This window comes from Triturus cristatus, chromosome 1_2, assembly GCF_964204655.1.
Source record: "Triturus cristatus chromosome 1_2, aTriCri1.1, whole genome shotgun sequence".
Lineage (NCBI taxonomy): Eukaryota > Metazoa > Chordata > Amphibia > Caudata > Salamandridae > Triturus > Triturus cristatus.
Window position 1 is genome coordinate 1,057,644,344 of NC_140580.1, and position 26,703 is coordinate 1,057,671,046.

General features: G+C 45.6%; 1 protein-coding gene across 5 annotated transcripts in view; it reads right to left on the reverse strand.

The window, feature by feature from the left end:
• Nucleotides 1–320: 320 nt before the first annotated feature.
• The window catches only part of SARDH (sarcosine dehydrogenase), a 613,955-nt gene continuing 587,572 nt past the window's right edge, over nucleotides 321–26,703 (reverse strand). For all 5 annotated transcript variants that reach the window (XM_085612553.1, XM_085612590.1, XM_085612570.1 and 2 more), the window contains exon 21: nucleotides 321–791. In XM_085612553.1, the coding sequence (XP_085468679.1) occupies nucleotides 666–791 (126 nt within the window). In that variant the 3' untranslated portion in view covers nucleotides 321–665. The remainder of the gene's footprint in view (nucleotides 792–26,703) is intronic.

Genomic DNA, 26,703 nt, shown 5'->3' on the forward strand with positions numbered 1-26,703 from the left:
ATTGGCAAAGGCAATAGCTCGGGCTAAACACTTACAAGGTCCCAAAGGCGAGACCTTTTGGCTATGCCAATGCTTGTTTTAGGTCTCGGCAAGACAGTGCATGCCCCTGCAACCAGAAGGCTATGATTGATTTAACAGTATATTATGTTCATAGCTTTTACCTGCTGTCATCGTGCTTCGCAGCATCTCAAACACAAAGGGCGGTTCATGTCTAAGGTCACACAGATTTGCTATAAAAAAGATCCCTATCCTTTTCAGTATTCCTATGGTTTTCCATTACTCTAGAAACAAAATGGTTTACAAAAAAGCAAGACAGGATATATTAGCAAAACATTTCCTATTTTATTAGCCTAAACATCAGGTATAGACCAGGAGGGATGATCACAATCTGTCATGTTCCCAAATCTTCTCCACCACCGTCAGAACACAATGGGGAAGCGTCCAGCCAGTTCTGTCTTTCCATAAAAAGAACAATTTAACAAGATTGTCGAAGGACACATGTAACACATGTAAGTTTAGATCACAAATTCTAGATGAATTAGATAAAACACCTCGAGGTATCATGGGCATCCCCATGCCCAAGGCATCTAGAATGCAGTTACGCAGGAGTCTATGTCGGGCTTTTGGTTTGTACTCTCCTATGGTTCCACGAGGGGTCTGCATTATCAATATATCCCTTTAACTCGCTTGTTCTCTGGGTCGAATGGTGCCTTCAAATGGACTTTGGCTGGGTAGGTCACACCCATCCGTTCCAGCATGTACTCGCCATCACGAACAAAATCCAAAGAGACCTGAAGGAAAGGAAACAAACCAGGGTAGGTATTAACATAAACCCGAAAAAGATCATGATCAAACTACTATATGAACTTTCTCTTTTTGTTACATTGTATTTCAGTAGTGTCATCATGAAATGGGTAGCGGTATCACATTTTTCCCTATGTTACATCTTGTAGCTTCTGTGGAGTGTTCTGCACTGCCTATAATTTAATCAGCCTAGCCCCTAAGTAGCCCACAGAAACACAATCACACACCCTCTGAGTGAAAGAGAACACAAACTGCTACACAGTCAATGCTAATATGTATTCTATTATGAAAGAAAGGTCTGTTTGTGACATGATGTTGTACACATACCTGCCTTTAGGAGGCGACTGCCACAGGCAATCACAGAGTGGTGGGTAATACTCCAGCTCTGTGGTTGTATGGTGCTACACTGATCCTGAAGGCTGGTTTTGAAGGTTGCCACAAAGGAGGCTGCATATACAGACTGCATCTATCTATTAAAGGTGATCAGCCCCTACCCCTCATTTGTGTCAGGCTGCACGGGAGAGCATCCGATCCCACTGCCCTGGCCAAGCAGAGCGATATATGCAGGTGCACCCATAGCCTTCCTCTGGAAGGGGCTAGGCCCCCAATGACAGTGCGCTATCTTGTGACTGCATCCCTTCTGTAGCAGAGAGGGGTTTCACTGAAGGGTCTCTGGGACCCTCTGTGCCCCGTGTTGAAGAACATCCTAGGCAGGTGTGATAAACCACTTACTCTTCTCACAAGGAAGATAAGTGCAGGCAGGTGTTATAGTGGGTGGGCGGTTTGGGTCATCCTGACGGAGGTGTTCCATGAGGGAGTTGGATCTTGCAACCCTCCAAACTAACCAGTACAAATGTGGCCGCATGGCGTGTCACAGCAGGGCTCTAAGATCTTGAGGCCCTCCACAAAACCTGTGTCAGCTCCTCATCCATGAGGCCATGAAGGATATCTTGCAAGCAGCAGCGGTGGAATTGTGAGGTCCCTGGATTTTGGTGTTGTAACACCATCCCAACGGCATATCATCTTGAATCTTGAAAGATTTTGCCTCTGCAGGAGGTTATCCTGCTATGGTTAATTCCTGAGCCTTCGTCCCCTGCTCCTGTGTTTCTTTGTCTCTGAAATTAGGTTTCATTTCTACTTTTCCCTACTAAAGATCGCAAATATCTGTGGTCTGGAACTCTGATTTCTGGTTCTATACGATCCTGCAATATTTGTATTGGGAGCACAGACTTGAAGGATATATGGGTCTTGAGCAGATGAAATAAAAATGTAAAGTCAGTTACTGAGAAGTCCTTCTAGTGTGGGGCATAAGGGATTTCACTCTTGCTCCTGTTGCTACAATAATTTAGATGCAATGACAAAACTAATATATTCATGGGTTCTCCGGTCTCACATTAAATGCTTCTCCTCGACAGTATGTGTCTAATATAGAGCCATTCTAGTTTCCCAGATGCAGAGTTGGAGCACTTCAAAGTAACAAAGTATAACCACAGCAGGCCCAACTAAAATCTCCATAACTAACTGGGATGACTCATTGCAGCTGGGTTGCAGAGTGCGGCACACAAACATACCTCTGATGGTTGGTACACATTGTGAGGCGATGTGCACACTGACAAGTAAAACAAAAACGGATCATGGAGATGGATCCTGCTCTGTAAACATAACATTCTCTACAGATCACTGCATAGTGGTGCTGTACAGACCGCTGCTCCTCCAACATCCTCAAACCACCATGCAACTCGAGACCAAGCTCTATAATGCCAGGCCCAGGAAAACAGGACTGCAGGGATAATCATGGTGGCCATTTTGCAGTGGTGACCCATCCTAATAATGGAGTGCAAACGTATGGTAACATTTGTTTGTTTACTTTTGTTCTTAGAGATTTTTTGATATGTCTGAGTGTATTGAAGGAAGAAGTGTAACATGGCCTACATCACTGTAGAGGGGAGATAAGTAGGACCATCAATTACTTAAAGTGTGGCTAAGACCAGATGAGGGTCTATGGTGCATGTCAGGGTGCATCTGGAATTTTAAAAAGAAATAGTCAGTGGGTCTCCATTTTTCTGAGCCCATGAGCTTTAAATCTAAAAAGGGGATAACAAATGACAATCAGATTTTCAACAGACCTTTGCTATGAGAACTAGCACAGGAACAAAACGTTGCAATAAATAGCGAAACAATCATCAAGGTGAATTATGCTTTATAAAGTGAGGAAGAGCTGAAACACGGAAAGAACTGATGAAAGCCATGAATAAAAGTCCCCAGACATGGAAAATAACTTAAATAAAAATATAACATACTAATCTGGCCACACTGGAGGATAACATTGATGTTCCGCTGGAGTAATATTGCACTGGGGTAAAGAGAAGGAATGCTTCATAACCAGATTTTGGTGAAATAGACTGTCTGTGCTCTTCTCTTCACCCAAGTGGTGAAATCAGGCCACACACTGCTTTTCTGGGAACAGGAATAGAGGAGTTGGGTAAAAATATGAGTTTCAAATGGAAGGGAAAGATTTAAAAAAAAGCTTTTCCAAGATTTGCAGATAGTAAAACATTTAAGTGCCTATAATTCCTATTAGATTTAGGGCATTTAGTCTAATCTCCAAATGTTATGAGAAAGCTGCAAGGACTGCCCACTGATGGGACATAGGACATTGAAATGAGACAGGAGTTCCACAAGCATTGTGAGCCGATAGAAGGACCCAAAACCCTGATTTCAGACAGGAAGGCCTGAAGCAGCACTGAAATAATTCATCCCAGCCAGGACCCGGTGGACCAACCTCTGTATGGTGGCAGGAGCATTATTTAATCCAAAATTGCGATTACCTAAATTGCGAACGCAAATAGGGAATCGCATTTTGCGATTCCCTAATGCACAAGCAAGAAGCTTTTCCTAACTGCATTTAGGAAACGCTTATTAACATCAATTTGAAGTTGATGTTAACCATGTGCATTCTTTGAAAAATGCACAAAACTGCATTTTCAAAGTGCCATGTGGCAGACACATGTCCTAGGGCATCCATGTGCCTTACATGTTCACACTGTTTTGTTAGGGGTGCCTCGGGGGGCCTTAGGCCCCCGGGCACCCTTGCCTCTGCATTACCGAATTTGCGATTTCCAATTAGGTAATCGCAATTTAGGCAATGCATGAGCATTCCCACCTATGGGCCTTGAGGTCCATAGGAAAGAATGGAGTCGCAATAGCAAATAGCGATTCCCTAATTGCGATTGCGATTCTTAAGGAATCACAATTAGAGAATCGCTATTAGCACCCTGTTTTGATGCATTGCATTTTGCGATTACCAAAAAGTGATTTCTTAAAAATCGCTATTTGGTCATCACAAAAATGAAGTTTGATGCATGTGCCCCATAGTAATTTTTCCAAATGAATGAGATCAGACATGAATGCCCCACTGACTGAGATCAGACAGGAGTTCCCACAGCATTGAAATGAAACACCAATGATATTGACGATATGGACCGAGTACTGGGATCAGAGGGGCGAGCTCCAAGTTTTGAGAAAATTTAAATTGTCCCAAGTGAGGTCAAAGTGCCCTTAGCACTACAAGGAGACATGCTTCATGGTGGAGCAGACACTCCAGAGAGCCACAACTTGAAAGGGAGTTACCATTGTTCATATGATCTCATCGATCAAAATACACAAAAATGTCTAGTATTATCAATGGGTTTATTGGTTGAAAGGCGTAGAAGCCCCACTAAGGCAACAACCACAATCATTGACATGGTGAAACACAAAAGTCACTAAATTAACTTGGGCTAAATCATCTGGTAGCTTGGAACAAACTAAGTCATACTTAACTTAGAGGCAATTTGTAAAGGAATCAGGAAGCACACAAATAGTAATTAAGTGACAAACTCATCACAAGAAAAATCCCAAACCAATTCAGAAAGACAGAGTCAATTCTAATCAATAAAATGATACCAGGATGACAAAACTACAATTAGTAGAACCAGAGATTACATTTAAAATGTTTTGTTGAAAACAGCACCTAAAGCCACAAAGTGCCACCCTCAGTCATCTGGTTGCATTAGACTGGGGAAAAGTGACAAGTTTAGGCTGACCACAATGTAGCCTGTATCATATACAGGACCAGGTAGTCCAGCTAAAAACGTACCTTCTATATCCGGTGCAAAGAGTTCCATTTGCGGTGGAGAAGGCCACAAGGAGGAAGCTGAGAATCGCAGATGGTCGTCGCTGTATTGCAAAGAGCAGGTAGGTTGTTGTGGACTATCATCGCTGTAGAGCAAAGAGCTAGTCAGGCATCGGGGGTGGTCATTGCTGTAGCTTTGCGTTGGTGGTCATCACCAGCTATCATTGCTATAGCACAAAGTGTAGTTCTCGCTATGTTGGTCATTACGGTCATCGCTGGCGGTCACTGTTGTCCTGGAGAGCAGGTCTCACCAGAACTTCACATTGGCGATTATCACAGGCATCAGAGTCTTGGCACAAACAGGCCCCTTTGTGGTTGGGAGGAGCCCAAATATCAGGATATGTAACCTTTTCTCTTAGGTGCTGTAATACGGGCCTCTCGGAAGACGAGACTTCCGTGCCCTTCAAGATGGCGCCCAGATCGAACAGCAAAAGAAGGAGGTTAGCGCACCAGACACGCCGGCTGACGCAGGACTGACGTCGCGCGCCGGAACAAGAGGAGGGGGAACAACGAGACGAGGAAGCGTGGGCGCGAATGAAAAGGAGTGCAGAGGAGAGACGGAGGAGGACAGCAAAGCGGCAAAGGGCCGGGACCAGTGCCAGTCGGCAGAGCCGGGAGAGACGGGAGGCGAAAGGAACCGGCGCAGCCTTGAAAAGGAAGAACCGAAGGGCCAGGGGCCCCCTGCCAACATCGCCTCTGTATTCGGACATCCCCAGGAGAAGCAGGACGCCGAGATACCCCACGCTACGGTCCCTGAGGACCGTAGCTTCAGGCAAGTGCCCTTCCTTCAATTTTGGAAAAGGTTGGCTGGGAGGGGAGAAAAGGGGGGGGGGGGGGGCGGCCTACATAAGTCGGGCACTAGTTAGGACCGCTCTTCCCCCTCACGTCCCCATTCCCTCACAGACCGTGGTGATAGTCTGCTCAGGTGAAGGGTCAGCACAACCTATATATAAAAAAGTAAGCAATAGGACTGACCGGTGGTTGTTTTGTGTTTCTTTGCTTTCTTCCGGGGACACCAAGCAAATCAGGGACCCACCAAGGAGCTGAAGGGAAGCTACCTGAAGAAGGGAGACCTGTGGAGTGGCTACCGGACCTGTTATGTTGTTTTTGTTCTTTGTTCGTTTCTGGACACCCTCGTACATTTAGACTGTGTCTCTGAGTTAAGACTGTTCATTTCATCCTCAATAAATCCTCAATAAATTTACAAAGGTGTTACTACATCTTTGGTCCTCACAGAACTCCGGGTTTGTACTTATTAAACTAAGAGAGGATTGGTCTCGGGTCCCTGGAGGTCAACTTACGACAGGTGCTCTCGTCTAATGCCAGCCAAGGGTCCAGGACCAGGGGGGCCATCAATGCTCAGGCAGATCCATTTGCAGGTCCAGGAATATGCAGTTGCAGCAGGTCAGCTGGGCATCTGCAATCCTCCAGACTTTGTCGTGTACCTGTAGCACACATAGGAGGTGTGCCAACTGACCCTTGGAGTCACTCTGGTTAGTCTGGGACGAAGGTAAGCAGGTCCAATCTTCCTTCTCAAACAGAAGGCAGTCCTTCTGTATCTTCTACAGGTAATGGAGTGTACTGATGAGTGGTTAATTTTTACACCTACTTCCAGCCTCTGTATGAGGGAACTCCCTGTCATAACCCCACATCTGGTTCTGGAAACGTCTTACCATTCACCTGTCAAGGCTCCAAACTATCTGGGGTAACAAAGGCAGGGCAGGCCTGGTGTCAGGTTCCTTTGTGTGTGTGTGTAGGAGGCAAAGCCCTTGAAGTCTAAGTTGAGCTAGGTACATCTCCTCCCCAGTCATCCTGCCAAGATGGCCCATCCTGACAACATCTAAGCCCCCTTTGTGTTACTGTCCTAAAACAATATGCAAACCGCAATAGCAGAATCATTGAAGGTCATGGGACCCAGGGCATTGGCAAAAGGTTAATCAAAATTATATTCAATTATTATTTTCCTTGGGCACCATCATAAAACGTATTGCCTTACTCTCATTTGTTGGCCTTGGGACTGTATGCACTTTACCACTGCTGACCTGTGCTAAAGTGTTTTTGCTCCCTCCCTAAACATGGCAACATTGGCTTACACCTAATTGGCACATTTAAAGTACTTATAAACCCTTGGACATTGGTACTACATGTACATAGGGCCTATAAATGAAATACTACCAGTGGGCCTGCAGCACTTATTGTGCCACACACTTTAGCAGTCCTTTAAACATGCATCAGGCCTGCCATTGCAGCCTGTATGTGCAGTTTAAACTTACATTTCGACCTAGCAAAATAAACCTTTTGCCAGGTCTAAACCTTCCTTTAAACACATAAAAGTTCCCCCTAGCTTAGGCCCTAAACAGCCTGTGTATTTAAAAATTGGGCATTTACTTTTACATGTCCTGGTAGTTAGAAACTACAAAATGGGTATTTCACTATTGCAAGGCCTACTTTTCCATAGAATAAAATTGGGTACCTTATTGCATTTAATAAGAGATAACTTTCAATTGGGGGCAAGTAGGAATGTCGAATTTGCTGTTCAAAGATTTGCAATTTAAACCCCTCTTTAATGGTAATGTTGGTCACAATTCTGAAAATGCCCCTTTTAGAATGTTGCCATTTCATGTCCTAACCATCAGTGCCTGCAGCCTGTTTCCTGCATCACATGACCAGGAGTAGCTGGCAGTTGTTTTTTGTGTATTGCGCCCAGACAGTTAATCAATGGGAGAATGTGTGTTGACAGAATTCAACATCACAAAGGCACTGTTTGAGCACACTCACAAAGGGTACGACACTAATCTTTTGGAAGAAAGCCTGAAGGTGGTCTGCCAGCATCACCTTGAAAGGACCGTATCGGAACCAATGCTGCACTATACATCCCTAATGCAGCGCTTCGCAGCTGCTTTGAACCAGTGCTGTGCGACACCTCCTCGATACCGGACTTCACATCACAGCCCCGCAGATCATCAGAACCAGTGTTGCGGGGAGCATCTTTGACGCATGTCTTTGCCTCGCAGCCTCGCAGCTCCCCAGAACCGCAGCTGCACGACACATCACCAATGCATCCTCAACCAGGATTTAATGGACTTTGTTCAGCGGGCCCAACTTGGTCTCTGTATCCGGCCCATGCGCCATCACTGTCTGTCTGAACATGTGACTTGGCCCTGGTCACGCATGACCAGATAACCACAGTTGGTCCTTTGTGCTATTAGGCACTATTTTTACCTAAACATTTAAAACTGCATCTCTTTGGTTCTACTGATTGGATTTTTGTCAATTTGATCTCAAATAATGTATTACACTTTACTCTATTATTCTCTAATGGTGTGGTATTTTCCTGCATTGTGTTTTCACTTCATTACTGTTTGAAGTTCTGCATAAATACTTTACACATTACCTCTATGTTAGACCTGACTAATGTGTGCCAAACTACCAAATAAAATTGCAAACTTCAGACTATCCTCAAGCATAGTACACACCATATGCAAAATTTGCACCACTGGAAAGCTTTCGATCTGAAATCTATCATGTTGGGGGCAAGATGGCGGCCGTAGGCTCGGTCGTGTGAGCTGGTTTCTCTCCTCTGAACCACCCCTCTATTGAGCATTTGTCAGAGACTGGGATTCTCCTTACCGTCTTCTAGCCGGGAAAAAGCAGTGGCATGCTCAGGCTGATCCTCCGTTCTTTGCCGGAGCACGGATCGTGCAGTTTCTTCTGGTGTGCTGCCGCCTCGTATCTTGCGGTTTCTCCGCATTCAGCCCTTGCCCTCGGGGAGATTGTCCGCGGAAGGTACTGGCCTGGAATTATGCCTCCGAAGGTCAAGACGGCCGCGGCGGCCGCAGCGAGGGTGCGATCCGCGTTGGCTGCTCCAACATCTGGAAGTAATTTTGGGGACACGAACAGCACGGGAGGTTTACAAAGCGCGGTGCGGAGCAGCGGGAATACCGCTACGGAAGGCACCTCTACTCGCAAAGGCTCTCACTCTAGAGGACCCGGGAAGGGTAAAGCTGTATTGCCGGTTACAGTGCCCGCTCTTTTTAAAAATGTAACGTCAAAGAAACTCCCATATGAGTGTGGACCCGCTGTCGGGGTAGCTGGGAAAGCATTGGCAGAACCGCAGGTACTGAGTGAATCATCCCCAATCTTGTCTGGCTCTCCTTCGGATGATAATAATATTACAGTGGTAGAGCAACAGGGTGCTATTGACAATGTTGGGAATGAAGATACAGGAGGAAACGGTCATCTGTTACCTGGTTCAAATATCATAGTGAATGGAATTATGGGAGATGTAGTTCAGAGCAGTGAGAATTTTACAAGCTCTGGGCCCTCTCTCTCCACTTCTGACACTTTGGCTTTAAAGGTAATGCATCCTCCAACTTATGTCTCAGTTGGTAATGAATCCTGTAAGGAGCTCGAGGGGGATACATTTTTTTCCTTGTCAGAGCATACTGGCTCTTCTCTGGACGAAGAGGATGAGAATGACCCTGAATGGACTGATGATGGCAGCGAAGCTGAAGATTGGCAGCAGAATGAGGTTCTTAAGGAAGGGCTAACTTCTTGTCGCATTGGCACGGTACGTAAAATAAATGGGCCAGGCTCTCTGGATTCGAAGGTTTTGGGACTACCCCCAGGGGAGAGCTCTTTTCAGCAGCATGGCCCAGGGGGCGTTATAACACCTGGCTCCTCCACTGCATTGAATCAGATTGAGTTGCCACCGGGAGAAATCTCACTTACGTTAATTTATCAGACGATGATGGTGCATTGGGAGGAGGTTAGGCAGGAAAACATCCGAACCCAGGGGGCATGCAGGAGAGTTCAGAATTCCATTCGCAGAGTCGCTAAAACCTGTACTGATATTGCTACCAGAATTGGAATAGCCGAGGAGAGGATTTCAAATCTAGAGGATGCCTTAGCAGCGCAGAAGAGCGCAACTGATCTGATGGGTGCTCAGAAAGATGACATTTTCTGGAAATTAACTGACTTAGAAAATCGGGCCAGAAGTAATAACCTCAGGATCGTAGGGGTACCTGAGGGTCTTGAAGGTGGAGATGCTAGGCAATTTGAAGTCGAATTATTCTCTGAGGCATTCCCGGAAGTAAAGGAGTGGGATTGGCAGCTGGAAGTGATGCGTGCCCACCGCTCTCTGCTAAAACAGCGGCAAAAGTCTGGAATTCCTGGGGGTAAAACTCGTGCAATATTGATATGCCTTAATAATTGTTTGACAAGGGAGAAGATATATGATCTAGCGAGGCCTGACAGAAAGAGGAGGGGAAAAGATTGTGATTTTTTTGTGCGGCCAGATTTTTGTCCCGCAACAGTTGAGCGGAGGTGGCAGCTTCGCCAGCTGATATCCCCTTTTCAGGCGAAGGGCGCACAATCTTTTTTGCTTTTCCCGTCCAAATTAAAAATTGTTTTTCAGGGGCAGACAAGATTTTTTTTGTCAGAAATTCAGGCCAAGGAGTATCTGTCCACTATATAGTCAAGGTTTATCTCTGCTGCTTTCTCTCTGCTTTCTTTTTCTCTTGCCCCCCCCTCTTTTTTGGGGGTGGTGGTGTCTTCGCCCAATAGTTTTGTTGGAGTTTCGGGGGTGGAGTGATGATAGGCAAGTGCGAGCTACTTGGGTGTATCTTGGGCTTCATACAAATAATAAGAGTGAATGAAATAATAAATTTATTCTATTGGACATGAATGTATGTGATATTAATTGTCTCTGGTTTCGCCTTATTATTGTTATTGAGGGGTGAGGGTTGTCAGGGGAGTCTGTTGAACCAGCTCGCTCATCACAAGGACTTAGGTCCTGTTGCCATATAAGGGTATTGTTAGGGGTGGGTGGGTAATGGGGGTGGGTTGTATTGGTGAGGGGTTGGGAATGGGGAGGGGAGGGAGGGACCGTGGGGGGGTACGGATGTATTGGTATCGGAAAGATGCTGTAGTGATGGCTTCAGTTTTTTGTATATATTCTTCTGCGCTGACTATTGTTTTTCTAAATCTGGAAAAAGCGCAGTCCAGGTGGAAATGTTACTTTAGGTCTAATGGGGCAGGATAGAATTATTTTTAGTTCATGGAACATATGTGGTCTTAATGATCCCAAAAAACGAGCATTATTTTCTAAAATTGTGCATGCTATGCATGTAGATGTAATATGTATACAGGAGACACATATACCCTGGGGGAGGCATGTTTGTCTGAAGTTGCCAGGGTATGACTTAATAGCGTGCAGTAAACAGACATCTATGATCAGAGGAGTGGCTATTCTTATGACCGGGGTAGGGATATGCAAAAAATCCTGAGAGGATAAAAGGGGCAGATGGATTATAGCAGAAATTCTAGTAGGTCAAAGGTCACTAACCATCTGCACAATTTATGGCTCCAATAGTGATGATCCGGAAGTATTTAAATTTTTAAATATCGAACTGGCTACTTGGCCTTGTCCACTTCTTATCTGTGGAGATCTGAATATCAATTTACTTAGTAATTTTAATTTTGCAACTGATCTCAACTACAGTGGTAGGAAACCTAAAGTGTTCAAGGCACTGCAGGCATTGGTTCAAGAGCATGGGCTGATGGATTTGTGGCATCGACACAATAAAATGGATGATGGGTACGCATATTACTCAGCCCCTCATAATAAATTGGTCAGGCTTGACTATTTCTTGGTCTCAGAGCAGCTCGCCGAAGTTTCTTCTATTCATGTCTCTCCTAGGATCATATCCGATCATAATTCATTAATTGTTGAGTGTTTGTGGCCCCGAAATAGGAAGCCTCCCAGGCAATGGTCTTTCGAAAGGAAGCTTTTGCTTGACGAGGCTTACCAGGCACATATGAGGAAATGGCTAACAGAATTTCTTGATATCAATAGGGGTACAGCCCCTAATGAGGTGGTGTGGGATGCCCTAAAGGCCGCAGTGCGTGGGGAGACTAAAAGGGTTTCCTCGTTCCGGTGGAAGCAAGGGCAAGAACAAATTAAGTCTCGTTTGGAGGAGCTTAGAATAGCAGAATTAGAACTGGCTTCTAAAATTAAGAATGGTTGTGATGTAGAGCAGTCCCAGCAGGCTGTTGCTATAATAAAATCTAACCTTTTGGAGTTCTTTGGTCTGGATCTGGCCGCCAAGTACCTTTTATATCGGACGATTATGTTTGAATTTGGTGAAAATTCTGGAAGGCTACTGGCGAAGAGGCTTTATCAGAAAAGTGTACAGAGTCGTGTTACTAGAATTCAGGATGAAAACGGTGTGGTTCAGGATACCCAGGAAGGAGTGAATGGGGTATTTCAAAAATACTATACAAAGCTTTATTCCGAAGATATTGAGAGTGCTCAGGTAGAGTCTGAGATTGAGGCCTTTCTATGGGGTAAGGATACTATGAAGATATCGCCAGAACAGAATGAAATACTATCGGCCCCTATTTCATGGGAGGAGGTGGTGTCAGCGGTCAAAGCCTTGGCCAATGGCAAAGCCACAGGCCCAGACGCAATACCCCTCGAGTTCTACAAGACTTTTTTAGTAGAGATTCAGCACGATCTACTTGCTGTTCTTAGGGCAGCTCAGAAAGGTATGGTTCCTGACTCATGGCGGCGGACTACGATTGTTCTGTTTAAAAAAAAGGAAAGCCAGAGTTGAGCCGTCATCTTTTCGGCCAATCTCTCTTATCAATAGTGACTCTAAAATTTATTCTAAAATACTAGCCTCTAGACTTGCTGAGGTAATAGTTCCATCAGTATCCCTGCGTCAACATGTATTTATTCCGGGCCGTGACACAACAGACCATGTTCGGCGTGTTATTGCCTTATTGGATTGGGCTCAGGCCACGGCCTCTCCCCTCGGGGTGATCCTGTTGGACGCTGAGAAGGCGTTCAACAGGGTCTCCTGGGGGTTCTTGTGGGCCGTGCTTAGTTGGAAGGGTTTTAGCACTGAGTTCATACAAGCTATCCGGTCATTATATATCTCTCCGGAGGCAGTACTTAGTATATCGGGTCAAGAAACTAGCTATTTCAATATCAGTAGGGGCACTCGACAGGGGTGTCCGTGCTCACCCCTGTTGTTTGCCTTATATATCGATCAGTTTTTTAGCCAAATTGAAGGGGATAGGAGCATATTACCTATAAGAGTTGGGGCTACAGAATATCGGGCTTTGGCCTATGCAGACGATATCATCGTGCTAACCTCCGACGTTTCCTCTGCACTTCGGGTACTTAAGGTGTCTGCTGTGCAGTTCGGTGTAATATCCGGTTATAAGTTAAATGTGGCTAAAACCCAGGTAGTTCAAACACCAGATATGCCACACTCCGGCAACCCAGTGGTTCCTGAAGCAGTGTATCTTGGGGTAAGAATCTCAGCGGCAGTTGATTCTATACCGGCTTTAAATATTCTTCCGGTAATAGATGCAGTAAATACCAAATCAGAACGATTGGATCACCTACACTTGTCTCTCTATGGTCGCTGCAGTGTCCTTAAAATGCTTATATTCCCAAAGTTTTTATACCTTTTTAGGACAATTCCTTTAGTACTGTCACAAAGTAGTCTGCTAAAGGCAGATAGGATATGCCACAGGTTTTTGTGGGGGTATAGGCGTTCTCGAAGGGCTGCTAAATGGATGTGTCTCCCTCGGAATCGAGGCGGGTGGGCAGTACCCAATTTGGTGTTATATTATTGGTCGGCAATGGTACAGGCTTTTGGAGCGCCGCTTTTAGGAGATAGATTTGAAGCTCCGCTATGTAATTGCCCTACCATTTTTGAGATCGGCTTAGGTACTGCGGCTAAGGGTATCTTGGTCGAAGTTATTGAGCCAAGCTATTTTAAAAGGACTAGATTCAAGGTAATTAATGCTATGTTTCTAATTTGGCAGAAAATTCGGCGGAAATTGTCTATACATCAGTTTAATGTATATACTCCATTTAAAGCATCTCGACTCCTTCCTCCCCTTATTTTTCAAGATCAGGTAATGTCTAGATGGCAACTACAAGGGCTGCGGGCTATAGGAGATTTGGTAGGGGATGGTCAATTATTACCTTTTTTATCCTTGAAGGACAAATTTCAGTTGCATACTCATGATTTTTTTAAGTATTTGCAGGTTAGAAGTGTTTTGTTTAAACATCTTGATGCAACTCCCTCTCTATTCGATAAAATAGCTATATTCGAACTTATTCAAAAGAAAGCTAGAATTGAAATGATATATCGGTATGTACTCTCCAGTTTACCGGATGATTTGAGTGCACAAGGATTAAGCTGGGCGGATAAATTGGGAAAGACCGCTATGGATTTAAATCCGGCCTTGGAGTTTGCCAGTAAAGTTTTGGTATCTGGCACTCTTCGAACTCAAAGCTATATGTCGATGTTCGATCATTATTATACACCTGCAAGAATTGCAAAATGGGGTAGCAGAACAGGGGACCATTGTTCTAGGTGTGGGTTATATGCAGCAAATACAACCCATATGTTTTATTTTTGTCCAAATTTGAAAAAAGTTTTGTCAGACATAGAATGTTTCATCAACTTTACACTCAAGATTCAGTGTACTTGGACATCTGAGATGATGATAATGGGTTATGACGGGGCAGCGTCATCGGGTAATTCATGGTACACCTCTGCGTATCTGTTCATCGCTATGTCTATGATTCGGCTATGTATAACTTCACAATGGCTTTCCCCTGAAGCCCCGACATTTATAAATTGGAGAACTAGATTGCTTGCTATCCATAAGTTGGAATCCTCAGTATACTCAATAAAGGGTAGGTGGAGGCGGAAGCTTGCTTCTAAGATTTGGTCTCCGGTGGAGGAATGGATTAAATAGTGGTTATGTTTATATTGTCGATAGGATAAGGCTCTGCAGTGTGTTCCTCTCGTCACCCTTTTGCCTGGATATCCTTTCTGTGTTTTTTCTGTTTCTCCTCTTTCTTTTTCCTTTTTTTCTTTACTTTATTGCCATTGAATATGTTATTGTATATGAGAGGTAATGTTCAATATATTTACATGTTTGGACTGAAAGCCATGACTGTATTGTCTTATGTCAAAAGGAAATAAAATTAATAAAAAAAGTAAAAATAAAAAAAAAAAAAGGAAAGCTTTCGATCTGTTGAGGTGTATCGGGAATAGCCTGACCAATTTATAAACCTCGACATACTGGGTCCAAGAGCGCCAAGTAAAACAGTATATTTGAAGTGGCCTTAACAATCTAAGCTATTGCATTACACAAAATATAGTTTACAAGGTCTTCTGGATTGGCACTCTTTGCATGTATAAATAATTCAGGGCTCTTAAAAAGGAGTACTAAAACCATAGCTCTACTAAAGGTCCCCCGTATACGTCTCAGCTGTACCGGGGGTAGAGCCTTTTCGTACATTACCCCTAGGTACTGGAATCAGCTCCCAATGGCCCTACGTAAATGCACCTCCTACCTGGTTTTTAGGAAACAGTTAAAAACTTTTTGTTCTAACTCATACCCAATAACTGATACCGACTTCTTTGTCTCTCTAGTGCAGCTAACATAACATAACATAGAACAACGTTTCCAGTGCTTTCAGTACAGTACCTGCTATATTAAGATTTTCCTGCATGGTCTGTTCATTTGACCTATCATCAATGCATAATTTGTACAGCAGATTCAATCTCGACAAATTAATCTAGCATACCCATATGCACTTGCATCCCATCACAACAACAGACGTTCCTGGCCAGAACCATTCTATTTTACTACAAAAAATTATATTCATTATGGTTAGGGCTTTCTACTATCAATGTTTTGTGAAGTGTTTTTCAAGTGTTTTCCAATTTATAAAATTCAGTAGTGATCAGGAGTTATAAAATTGTATCCCCAATAAATGCTTGTGTGCAGTTTTTTTCAATGCTTACATAATGATAGCACATGCATGGAAAGGATATTTCTTTAAAGCATTATTATTAAAGGATGCACGTAGTTCCTTATGAAACAGGCCGTACAGAAAATACTGCTGCATAGTGAGTTCAGGCAAACAGTGCCCCATCCCATCAAGGATAGCATGATAAAATGTGACAGATGAGGCAAGCATGAGTTTCAGTGCAACTGTTGCATAGACGCGAGTTCAGCGTAGCCTGCTACCCCAGGCATTCCAGTGAAACAACATCTATAGTAAAAAGAGATTTGTTTATAATGGAAGATAGTGGAGTTATAAAATGTTCTTAATATTCCAAACTTATTTAATTGCAACGATTGTCCCATGCAACTTACTTCAAGTAATAAATACCCCTTGCATACCTCCGCATGTAACTCAATTGTACATTTCATGTATAATAATCCTGTTCATGTCTTGTTTCAACAGAAATCCAGGACACTTAAAACTTAAAATTAGTGCAGACGACACAGTGAACATACATACAAACATATAAGAAAACACCGTACAACACCCAAGGCTGATGGATTAATTTAAACATATTTTGTAAGGAAATAGTATCTATGTGTATACAATACCTACTCAAGAATCAAATCAAACAACCAAAGGATGAGTTGTCAACGCTCCGACTCCGAGAAAGTTGTTGGATTTGATCAGGACCTCGTCATCTGGCTAATGCAACACACTGTGTACAAGGACACCAACAATATGTCACCTCAGGAATTTATTATGTTAAAAAGCAGTGGTGGCTACCGTTTAAAAAAATATGGGGGGCATGATGGCACCAAACTCACCATATATTCTGCACTTCTTCTTCTCCCCGGCGTTCCACGAGAAGAAATGGAAGGACTTCCTTCCTGCTCAGTGGAATGCGAAGCCCTAAATTTCCTGGATCTGCTCTCATCAGAGTAAGAGAAGCTCCAGGACTGCTGGGGGACTGCAGGGTCCACAGTGCGCATGTTGGGCTGGCAAAATGTAGCCAGCCGGTCATCTGACATGCGCACTGAAAGGGGCAGAAGTAATCCTGCTGTCCGAGCTGTACACAGCGCAAGCCGGTGGCAAAATAAAATGGCATTATTATGCCATTTTATTTGTGTGTGCCTACTGCACTCGCAGCAGGCGAGGCGATGCTCCTCCGCTCTGGCAGAAGAGCCGCTTCTTGTAAAAAGGATGGGCTCTATGCATATCCATAGAAAACCACCAGTGTCAGGTCATCCATTCAATTTCTAATAGCGAGACTCATTCAATCTGCCAAGTAAACCCAAACTGTGTCCTGTCCACACCACCTGCCTGCACCAAATGAGAAGAAGATATTTTAAACAGTAGCTCAGTCATGTGCACCAGTAAGAACGTATAGGTGCATCCAAGTGACTAAGTAATTGATTTTCATTGAATGTCCAGTGCCACTTAGAAACAAGCATTTGTAATGCAATAGGTCTTGCATTTACGCATTTACGCAAGACCTATTGCATTGCAAATGGTAGGTATCAGAGACGACAGGAGGGAGGGCGGGTGAGCAGGGCGTAGAAAGCATAGACAACGGGATGGGGAGAAGGCACGGACAACGGGAGGGTGGGCAAGAAGGCACGGACAACGGGAGGGCCGGCAGGGTGGGGTGAGAGGGCACGGACAACAGGAAGGCGGGCGGGGGGGAGAAAGCACGTACAATGGGAGGGAGGGTAGGGGAGAAGGCACGGACAATGGAAGGGTGGGCGGGGGAAGGGAGAAGGCATGGACAATGGGAGGGAGGGTGGAGAAGGCACGACAACAGAGGGAGGGAAAAGTAAAGAAGGCACCAAAGCATGTCGTGCCTACAGTAGGAGAACCTCGTTAAAGAAAATAGTGCTAACAGTATAAATAACACGTACTGTGTAACAACTGAACTAAAGGGGCCAGTCGCTATGGGAGGTGACAAATGAAGAGGAGGCAGTACTAAGGAGAGACTAATAAGCCTATTGAATAATCAGAAGCCAGCATTTAGGGCAGACAATGACACAAGCCAATGGCAAATATGGGCGTAGAGTGGGCAGGGCTTCTATTGCGTACTCCTCTACAATAAGTCTTGCAGAGCAGCGCATGCGCGCTGGCTCTAGGCTCGACCTAAAAAGGGCCCTTGATGCTGTTGACAGACCAACTCACTTTCAGTCAATGCTGCGCACACCAGACATTTATTTCACAAAATAAAGGAACATGCAAGTAGGGTGTGATCCATTGTATAAATTGATGACTTTAGCTTCATGAGGCTTGTATTTAAAATATTTGATCCTTTGTTGGAGGTGTCTAGATGTGATTCAGTTAGCAGTATACTATTCACAGAAATATATGAGAGCGACAGACTCAGCAGTCACAAGAGCGTATATAAGAAGGAAACCAAACAGACATATCATTGACGTATTGTTGCAGTAACCTCAGTCGTCAGGAGCAGAGGAGCCAGTGTGTAGCTTGCACTATCAGTGTCTTCCAAGAATGCTGGATGCAACTCCACTGACCAGGAACTGCTGAAGGGTCCTCATGCCCTCCATGGATGGAACAGGCTCCCTATGAACACTTATTGCTCCATAACCACATGAACGGCAATTCACCAAAATGCCAGGTGTACCTGAAGTGACATCCATACCCATTTGACCTTAAATTTCACTCACACACACATGCACACACAGTCCCTGATGCACAACATAGAATGTTGTTAATAATATATTATTTATTATTAGTGTAATAAAACACTGACAGAAAACAAGGAAAGGGGAGCCATAACCAACACCAATAAGAGCGGTACCTACACTCCTGGAACCGATTTTGCCACCTCTAAGGCCAAGGGTCGCAAAGACAGTGCGAGGGGTCGCAAAAGGCAAAGCAGGGGTTGCGGCTGCAACCCCTGGAAACCCCAAAATGATATCCATGCATAAGCGACTCTTATCAGAGGTAGTCACCTCTGTAATACTACCTGCCTCATTAGCACAAGTACAGCTTTAGCCTGGCAAATGTCCTAGAAAGAATAGCAAGCTTTTCCCCTCATATCGAGCAACTCAAATACGTCAAGACATGTCTGATGACACATTGTTAGGATACTCAGTTGCAGACTTCTCCTCTAATCCACAGCCTTTCCTTCACTCCCTCTGTGGTGGAAGAGTACCTCTGGTTATTACAGACACCTCTCAGAAAGCACTCAGCACCTCCACAGTAGACACTGGTTACTCAGGGGTCTTCAAGGCATGCCTGCTTTTGTTTTCTTAGGCCTCTTCTTACACAACCATGGTCATCTTTAATTGTTGTTTACCCAAAAATTCATCCAATTTAGTGGAGAATCATCATGCTTGATAGCAATGTGTAAGGCTAAAATAGACAGAATTAAGCGCTAAAAAACAGTACGTCTTGCATCAGGACTTTGAAAGTGACAGACTCGTTGTATTTAGGTATACTGGGCTTTATTTATAATAATTAGACTCAGGATGGAGGCAAGGAAACATAAATTCAATTAACATGTTTTTTTATCGGTTGCCACCGAAATCAGAGCTTCTCTTGTTCGGTTGTCTCCAGTTAAAACCAAAATCCCAAATCCTAACTATAGCACTTCTTTTGGCCATGGTTATCATTTAACCACAGCGCAACACCATGTCACATCATAACAAACATTTGTCATGAATTTGCTACAGTAAGGGTTTGAAAGAGGCACCACCTTTCACAAACAAAGAAAAGTCAGTAAGCAGCTGTAGTGAGACCTGAGGGCTTTAATACTAATATTTCTTCACACAGGAAGAGGAGGAAGGGACAATCAAACCAGCTATGTGGTTCTTTGCACGAGATGTGGTGTGACCAATCTTGGTTATCACCGCTACCATTTTCTTTATTGGGACACCGAACAGAAATTACATAGCTTCAGATAAGAACTTCGTAATAGTCAGGATGCAGAGGTATTGTATTTTGTGGGTGGGGCGCAACAAATACTGATTATTTGCTTACCATACTGCTATATTATTCGAGTACCAAACTGTATGAATACCAACAGTGAAGGAATACATATACAATTCTGCCCCCTTAGGCTTGATTTCGGTTACTTCATCTCCTTTTACCATACTTGTATATTATTTTTGAATCTGACTGTGATGGAATACTTAGACAAGCTTGCCCACTTGGGCTTCGTTTTGGCTACTTTATTCTTTGCACAGTCATGCAACTCTGTCTGTATCCCTACATGGAGCTTAGGTTAGTTTTTGCATTTAACTGGATTGTGAAAGAAGCAAGATTATTGTTTGTATGGTTGCCCACATGAGTCAGACTGGAATATTGAGACATACAGTCTTGGGTTGAATTGTACCAAGGTGCAAATTACCATGTGGCACAGTCACAAGTTGATTTTTCATACTATGTTGTATACACATATATATTGACATATACATTTTTGGTCACAGGAATTGATTCTTTTACAATGGTAACATACACACTAAGGGCCTCATGTAGGTAAATAAATGTTACCGGTTCTTAAATACCGAGCCGTACCGAATCGGTAAATTAGAATCGGTAAGTTATATGTAGGTAAAAATTCGGTAACAGTTAGCGATTCGGTAACATTCGGTAAATACGAATCGGAATTCACCGAATCGGTAAATACCGAGGTGATAATTACCGATTCGGAAAATACCGAGGTGGTATCTACCGAATCGGAAAATACCGAGGTGGTATCTACCGAATCGGAAAATACCGAATCGGTACGTACGGATTCGGTAAATAACATCACATGACTTGACGAAACAGCTAATCCTGTGCAACGACAGCCCACCCAACCAGGAACTGCCCACACCCAGGCAGGTGTACACAATTAGCCGAAGTGGCCACACCCAGGCAGGTGTACATAATTAGCCGACCCTGGAGAGGCTCGGAGTGCAGAGGAGAGGCAGGGAGCAGTTGCATGTGCGAGCGGGAAACGAACAGCATGTCCAGCCAGAGCACACAGAAAGACGGAGGGGAAAGGAGGAGGAAGCTCAAATTTAGCCCCAAGGAACTCCAGGTGCTGGTGGAGGAGGTGGTGAAGCAGCACCAGAAGCTGTTTGGGAGGCAATCCCTGCAAGTGCCTGAGACCGAAAAGCGCAACATATGGCTGGCCATCCAGGCGCAGGTCAATGCTGTGGGAGTGACCCACAGGGAAATTGAGGTCCTCAAAAAGCGCTGGTATGACCTGAGGATTGTGACCAAGAGGAAGATGGGCGACATCCAGAAGGAGGCCAGCCAGACCGGAGGTGGAACCAACAGGGCACCTGCCCTCACCAAACTGGAGGAGCTGGTGGCGGCCACACTCGAGCAAGAGAGCGTCGTGGGTCTTGGGGACGCCGACAGCTCTGCCAGAGCCGCAACACACCAAGGTAAGACGAAAGCACAGCAATGTAGCCGCCCCTACCCCTATCCCACATCCCCCATTGTGAAACGAGAATCACACTGCAGTCCACACGTGTCAGTGCAGACAGGCAATGCATTCCGGGAGATGTAGTCAGGGCAACACTAACCATGACGTAAATGTCACAGGGCAACAAGGCATGTCACGCACTCGAGGCACAAGGAGACAGAGGACAGATTGGAATGTGAAATGATTTATTGTGACGCTTGCAATGCAGCCCTTCGGGGACACTGAGCCAATGTTGTTTTTCTGTCCACAGATGTGACATCATGCAGTACAGGGCATGCTGCAGGGGAGACGGCACACCGGCCACAAAAATCACCTCTAGCCACCACGAGTTCAGACCAGGGAGCAGGCCCACTTTCAGCCGCACCACCTACGCAGCCAGCCGCGCCGCACACAGAGCCACCATCACCTCACCGAGAGCCAGCATCACCACCACCAGAGCCAGCATCGCCACTCATGTTCGATTCACCGGCCACATCTCCGCTTGCAGGTGTGAGAATGAGGAGGCGTCCAGCAGCCAGGCTACGAGCCTTCGACACCTCGTCAGACGACAGCATGGGCCCAGAAGACCGCACCGGGCCCCAGGAAGGGAGCCATCCCACTGTGCCCCACACCTCACAGGCAGCACAGACGGGAGCAAGAGGGCGCCGCAGGTCGCGTGTCCAGAGTCCACCAGCACCCACTGACGGCCATGGTGTCTTCTTGGGGCTCGAGGGCCAAATGTTGAAGCAACAGCGCCTGCAATCAAAGGCAGTAATGTCAGTCCAGAGGCACATGCGGGTGATGAGGACAAGCTTAGTCAACATGGACACAAACATTGGCGGCATGGCTGCGGGCATTCGGGACATGTCCCAGTCAATCCAGCAGTTGTGCAGCAAATTAGATGCTGACATCGAAGCACGGCGCCGGGAACGCCAGAGAAGGGACACTACCAGCAGGGCACTCAACCGTCTGGCAACTGCGACTTCCCTACTTTGCCGGCGCTCTGTGACGATGCAGGAGGGCCTAACACAGTGCTGCAGCGACCTGTCACGGGGGATGGTGCAGGTGACAAGTGCACTAGGGGTGCTATTGACAAGTCAGGCGTCGACAACTGCTGCAGGGGATGCTGCGGAGAGCATCGACACCAGCAGCAGCATCACACCCCCCCGTCCCAGAAGCACGCAGGAGCAGCAGGCGGCTTGGGGTTGGCTCTAGTGAGGATGCACAGGCCGTGCAATCCACCACTGCAGCGCGTATGCGCAAACATTGATGTGGCCCTGCTTATCCACTTGCCATTGGGTGACGTAACCCTGGACATACTCATTGTATAGATGGCATATTGCCAGATTGGCCTGTTCATGTGTTCATGGCGTGGTGCCACATTAAACTACGTCATGACTTCTCACGACTCGCTGTGTCCCCTCACTTACTCAGAAATAGTTGCATGTGATCTCTGCCCGTCTCTCTCTCCCATCGATTGCAGTTGGCACTCTAGCTGCGCTGCCCTCTGGCTGGCCTGACTCATCCTCGTTGTCCTCAAAATATGTTAGTTCCACATCTGTACCTTTTTTCGTGGCAAGGTTGTGCAGCATTGCACAAGTGGCAATGATCTTGCAGCAGGTGATGGGTTTGTACTGGCGTGCGCCTCCGCTCTTGTGGAGGCAGCGGAACCTGCTCTTCAGCAGTCCAAACGTGCGCTCCACCACATTGCGTGTAGATTTGTGGGCCACGTTGTATCGTCTCTCACTCTGGGTTGCTGGGTGTAGGTAGGGAGTGAGGATGAATGAACGGCATGCATATGCACTGTCGCCTGGATGAGTAAAAGGGAACCATCAGTTACATGCCTCTATACACTCTGATTTGCAGGTTTCAAGGGGCGTCACTGTTACTTACCCAGCAGGTATCCCTCTCCGAATTCTCAGGCTCTCAGTCGTGTGTAGATCCCACTATTCTGGAAGATGTAAGAGTCGTGGGTGCTCCCAGGAAACTTTGCAACAATATCTGTGATGATGTTCCCTGCATCACAGATGACCTGCACATTGATGGAGTGGGTGGACTTCCTGTTCCTGTAGATGTGCTCTGTGTCAGCTGGTGGACAGATTGGGATGTGTGTACCATCAATACAGCCGATGACATGGGGGAACTGTGCCATGTGATAAAAGTCTGTTTTTGTTTTCTGCAGTGCAGCCTGTGTGTTTGGGAAGCTTATGTAGTGGTGCATTCTCTGCATCATGGCATCCAGGAACTTCCTGAAGAAACGTGACAGGCAACTCTGGGATACCCCGCCCACCGCAGCTATCACCACCTGATAACTGCCGGATGCCAACAGATGTAGGCTGCAGAGCACCTGCACATGTGGGGGTATGGCGTGCGCCCTTCTTATTGGCTGGTCCAGGAGTGGGTGAAGGTCCCTGATTAAGTCCATGATGGTTTCGGGGTGTAGCCTGTACCTCTCATGTATCTCTGCATCAGTCAGCTGGAATAGTGTGATGCGCTGTCTGTAGATTTGTTCCTCCCGTCGCCACACCCTCAGTCCTGCTGCCTGTAGACGTAGGCGCCTTGCAATGACGTACATGGCGGCCATGTTGTCCACGCAGTTGCATTTTGGGATTGCTTATGTGCATTGTTGATGGTTACCACCTGCTTTCCATCCGTGTTAATTACCGACTCTTATTTACCGATTTTCCTGGATTTCTTAATTACCGACTGCTCCTACATGTCATTTTAAAGTTTTACCACTTCATATTTACCACTTCATATTTACCGATTCGTTAATAATGTATTCGGTAAATATGAATCGGTATTTTAGAATTCGGTAACTATGAATCGGTATTTACCGCCTCATATTTACCGAAAAGTGGTTTTTGGACTCCTACATCTCACTTGTCTGAATACCGGTCGGTAACGGGATATTTACCGAATTTCGGCCGTTACCGACCGGTATTTGGCTACCTACATGAGGCCCCAAGTATGGAAAAACAACTGACTACTACTGACTGTTTTTTACTACGATATGGCTCCCCCACAGTTCATAGTTAGTGCAAGCAAGAGTGCCGGTGCCTGAAGCTCTACTCAGAATCAAATTAAACATTGGTGCGCCGAATACCAAGGCCGGTAGTCTCTAATCCACTACCAGACACTTCCTGCCTCTTTTTTTCTCACTCCTGCAGGTTCCTGCCTTCTCCCTTTGTTACAGTTTTGCCATCATTCTCATCCTCTGTCTTTCCGATCTGTGCTCTTGCACTCAAAAATATCTGATGCGGGAAAATAAGGGCTGATACTCGAAAATAAGTGCTGATGCCCCACACCAGCAATCACCAGCTCAAATTAAGCACTGCTCTCACCCACTTACTTGCATGGCAATAGCCACATTATAAGTGTTACATATCATTTGGTGTTCAACGTAGAGACAAAAGTTGGACCAGAAAGATGCTCTTTTTTCCCCTCAGAATGCTTCTGGTCATCTACGGTACTAATCAGAGTAAAAACTTGCACTTCTTCCCTAACTTGTATATTTGTCAGTGAGATTGTCACTTGGTATTTAACTGATGGCTTTGTGTCTGTTGTTTCATTGCATCGTCTTCACTAAATCTTATAACTTTGTACCTATTTATACTTGCTTTTGTAAAGTGCTCTTATTTCGGTGTGCCATGCTGCTTCCTGGCGTAGTGGGCAAAAGAACGATGGATTTAACCCAGATCTCTTGACTGGGGGAGAATGTCTGCATTGTCAGCATTCCGTCCATCATTTGTTTGTTGTAACGCTTTTCGCCCTAAGTGGGATGGGTATTCCCAGACGTGGGACCCGTGCTCACTACGCCACTGGAGTCAAGCTATCCTGGCTGATGACGGCTGATAGCCAGAAACCGTTCCTAGGATGCTTGATTCCGGTCCAGGGAAGACATGGCTTGGCAGTTCGGGCTGGACTGTTCCCATGAGGCACAGGGTCAAGACTGATTTGCATATGGCCATGTCTGAACTGGGGTGGCGTAGTGGGCAAAAGAACGATGGATTTAACCCAGATCTCTTGACTGGGGGAGAATGTCTGCATTGTTAGCATTCCGTCCATCATTTGTTTGTTGTAATGCTTCCTTAAAGCAGTGCTAAAGGGTGCAACTTACAAATCTTCAGCACAGAAGCCCTAAAGAGGCGACAGGGCAGCAAGGAAGCCATGTCTTCCTTCCATTGGCTCTACTGTTGCCCGGGGCTGCATTAGTTGGGGGATGTTCATGAAGAGGAAGAAAGCCGGAGTTAGAGGTACCTATTGGTCTCTCAACTTTATGAAAGAAGTAAACCATTAGTTGGGAAGAGAGAAGTTGGACATTTGGGGTCTTATTGAGCCCCCAATGGGCTGACCGAGAAAAGGTGGCTGGAAGGGACTGCAAATCTGCCCGCCACCTGCGACTGCCACAGAGAGTGGGCTGCCATGACAGTTGCCTTTTAAACCGAGATATGGCTCCTGCATCGATTGCAGGCGCTATTTCAGCTAACGCAGCAGTGACGGCAGGTCCACCATGACATCCCGCTGTGCGGACCAGCGACCATTCTTATCCCCCCTCCCCCACAAGAAAGACAATGCTACAACATGGGGTCAGGTTTCAGAAATGAAAGATAACATATCCCGTAGATGCAGAGTTTTCTCACAGCACATGGGGTCCACTGTGGAGTTTTTTCTGCATAGGAACCTAATGGTTTTCCACCTCTGACCTGGTAAGGAAGAGAACGCCCCATCTAAGCAGGCGCTGCATAACACTATTCGAAAATAGAGTAAACTGTGGACGATGATGGCCAAGATTACTAGGACTTGGCCTCCCAAAACAAATGAAAAGACCACCGCATGCTCCAGGACTTGACAATGGCAAAGCATGGTCTAATAAGGAAATCGTAGACATATAAAGGACCTCTCTCAAACTGTGACCCTACAAGATACAGAACAGTGCTGAGAATCTGACCCATGCAGGACCGCGACAATCTGTCAAAGCCTTTAACAGCAAGGAGACCCTTCAAGACCAAGAGAAGCACCTTCCTTCTTGCTCCCTGGGACCACTGCAGCCCAGGTACTGTAAGGGCTGCCTGACTGGGGAATAAAGTTTCTACCTAAGAGAATAAAGTTGAAAAACAAGCATTTCACTCCAAGCAGCCGGCTGCCTACACCGCGCGTCTCTCCAGCATCTGTTAATTCTGCACCAGTTCCCCGGACCCACAAAGACAGACTCGACCTTGGAGCCTTTTCTACAAGAGTGAAAACGATCGAAAGAAACAAATCCTTACAGATTAAGAAGACAAGAGGCAGCTGAACGGTGAGAGCAGGGGTCAGGATGACCCCAAGAGGAGTGCTCTCCGCAAGCTTTGCCTCAATAACCCCAAAGAATCCGTCCCATTAAAACAGTGACTCCTGACCCCATCGCGCGCCCTTCTCCAGCTCCACGCACTTGCTCCACAGATATCGAACCCATAAGTGGAACACGCCATATTTTGACGCAGGCGC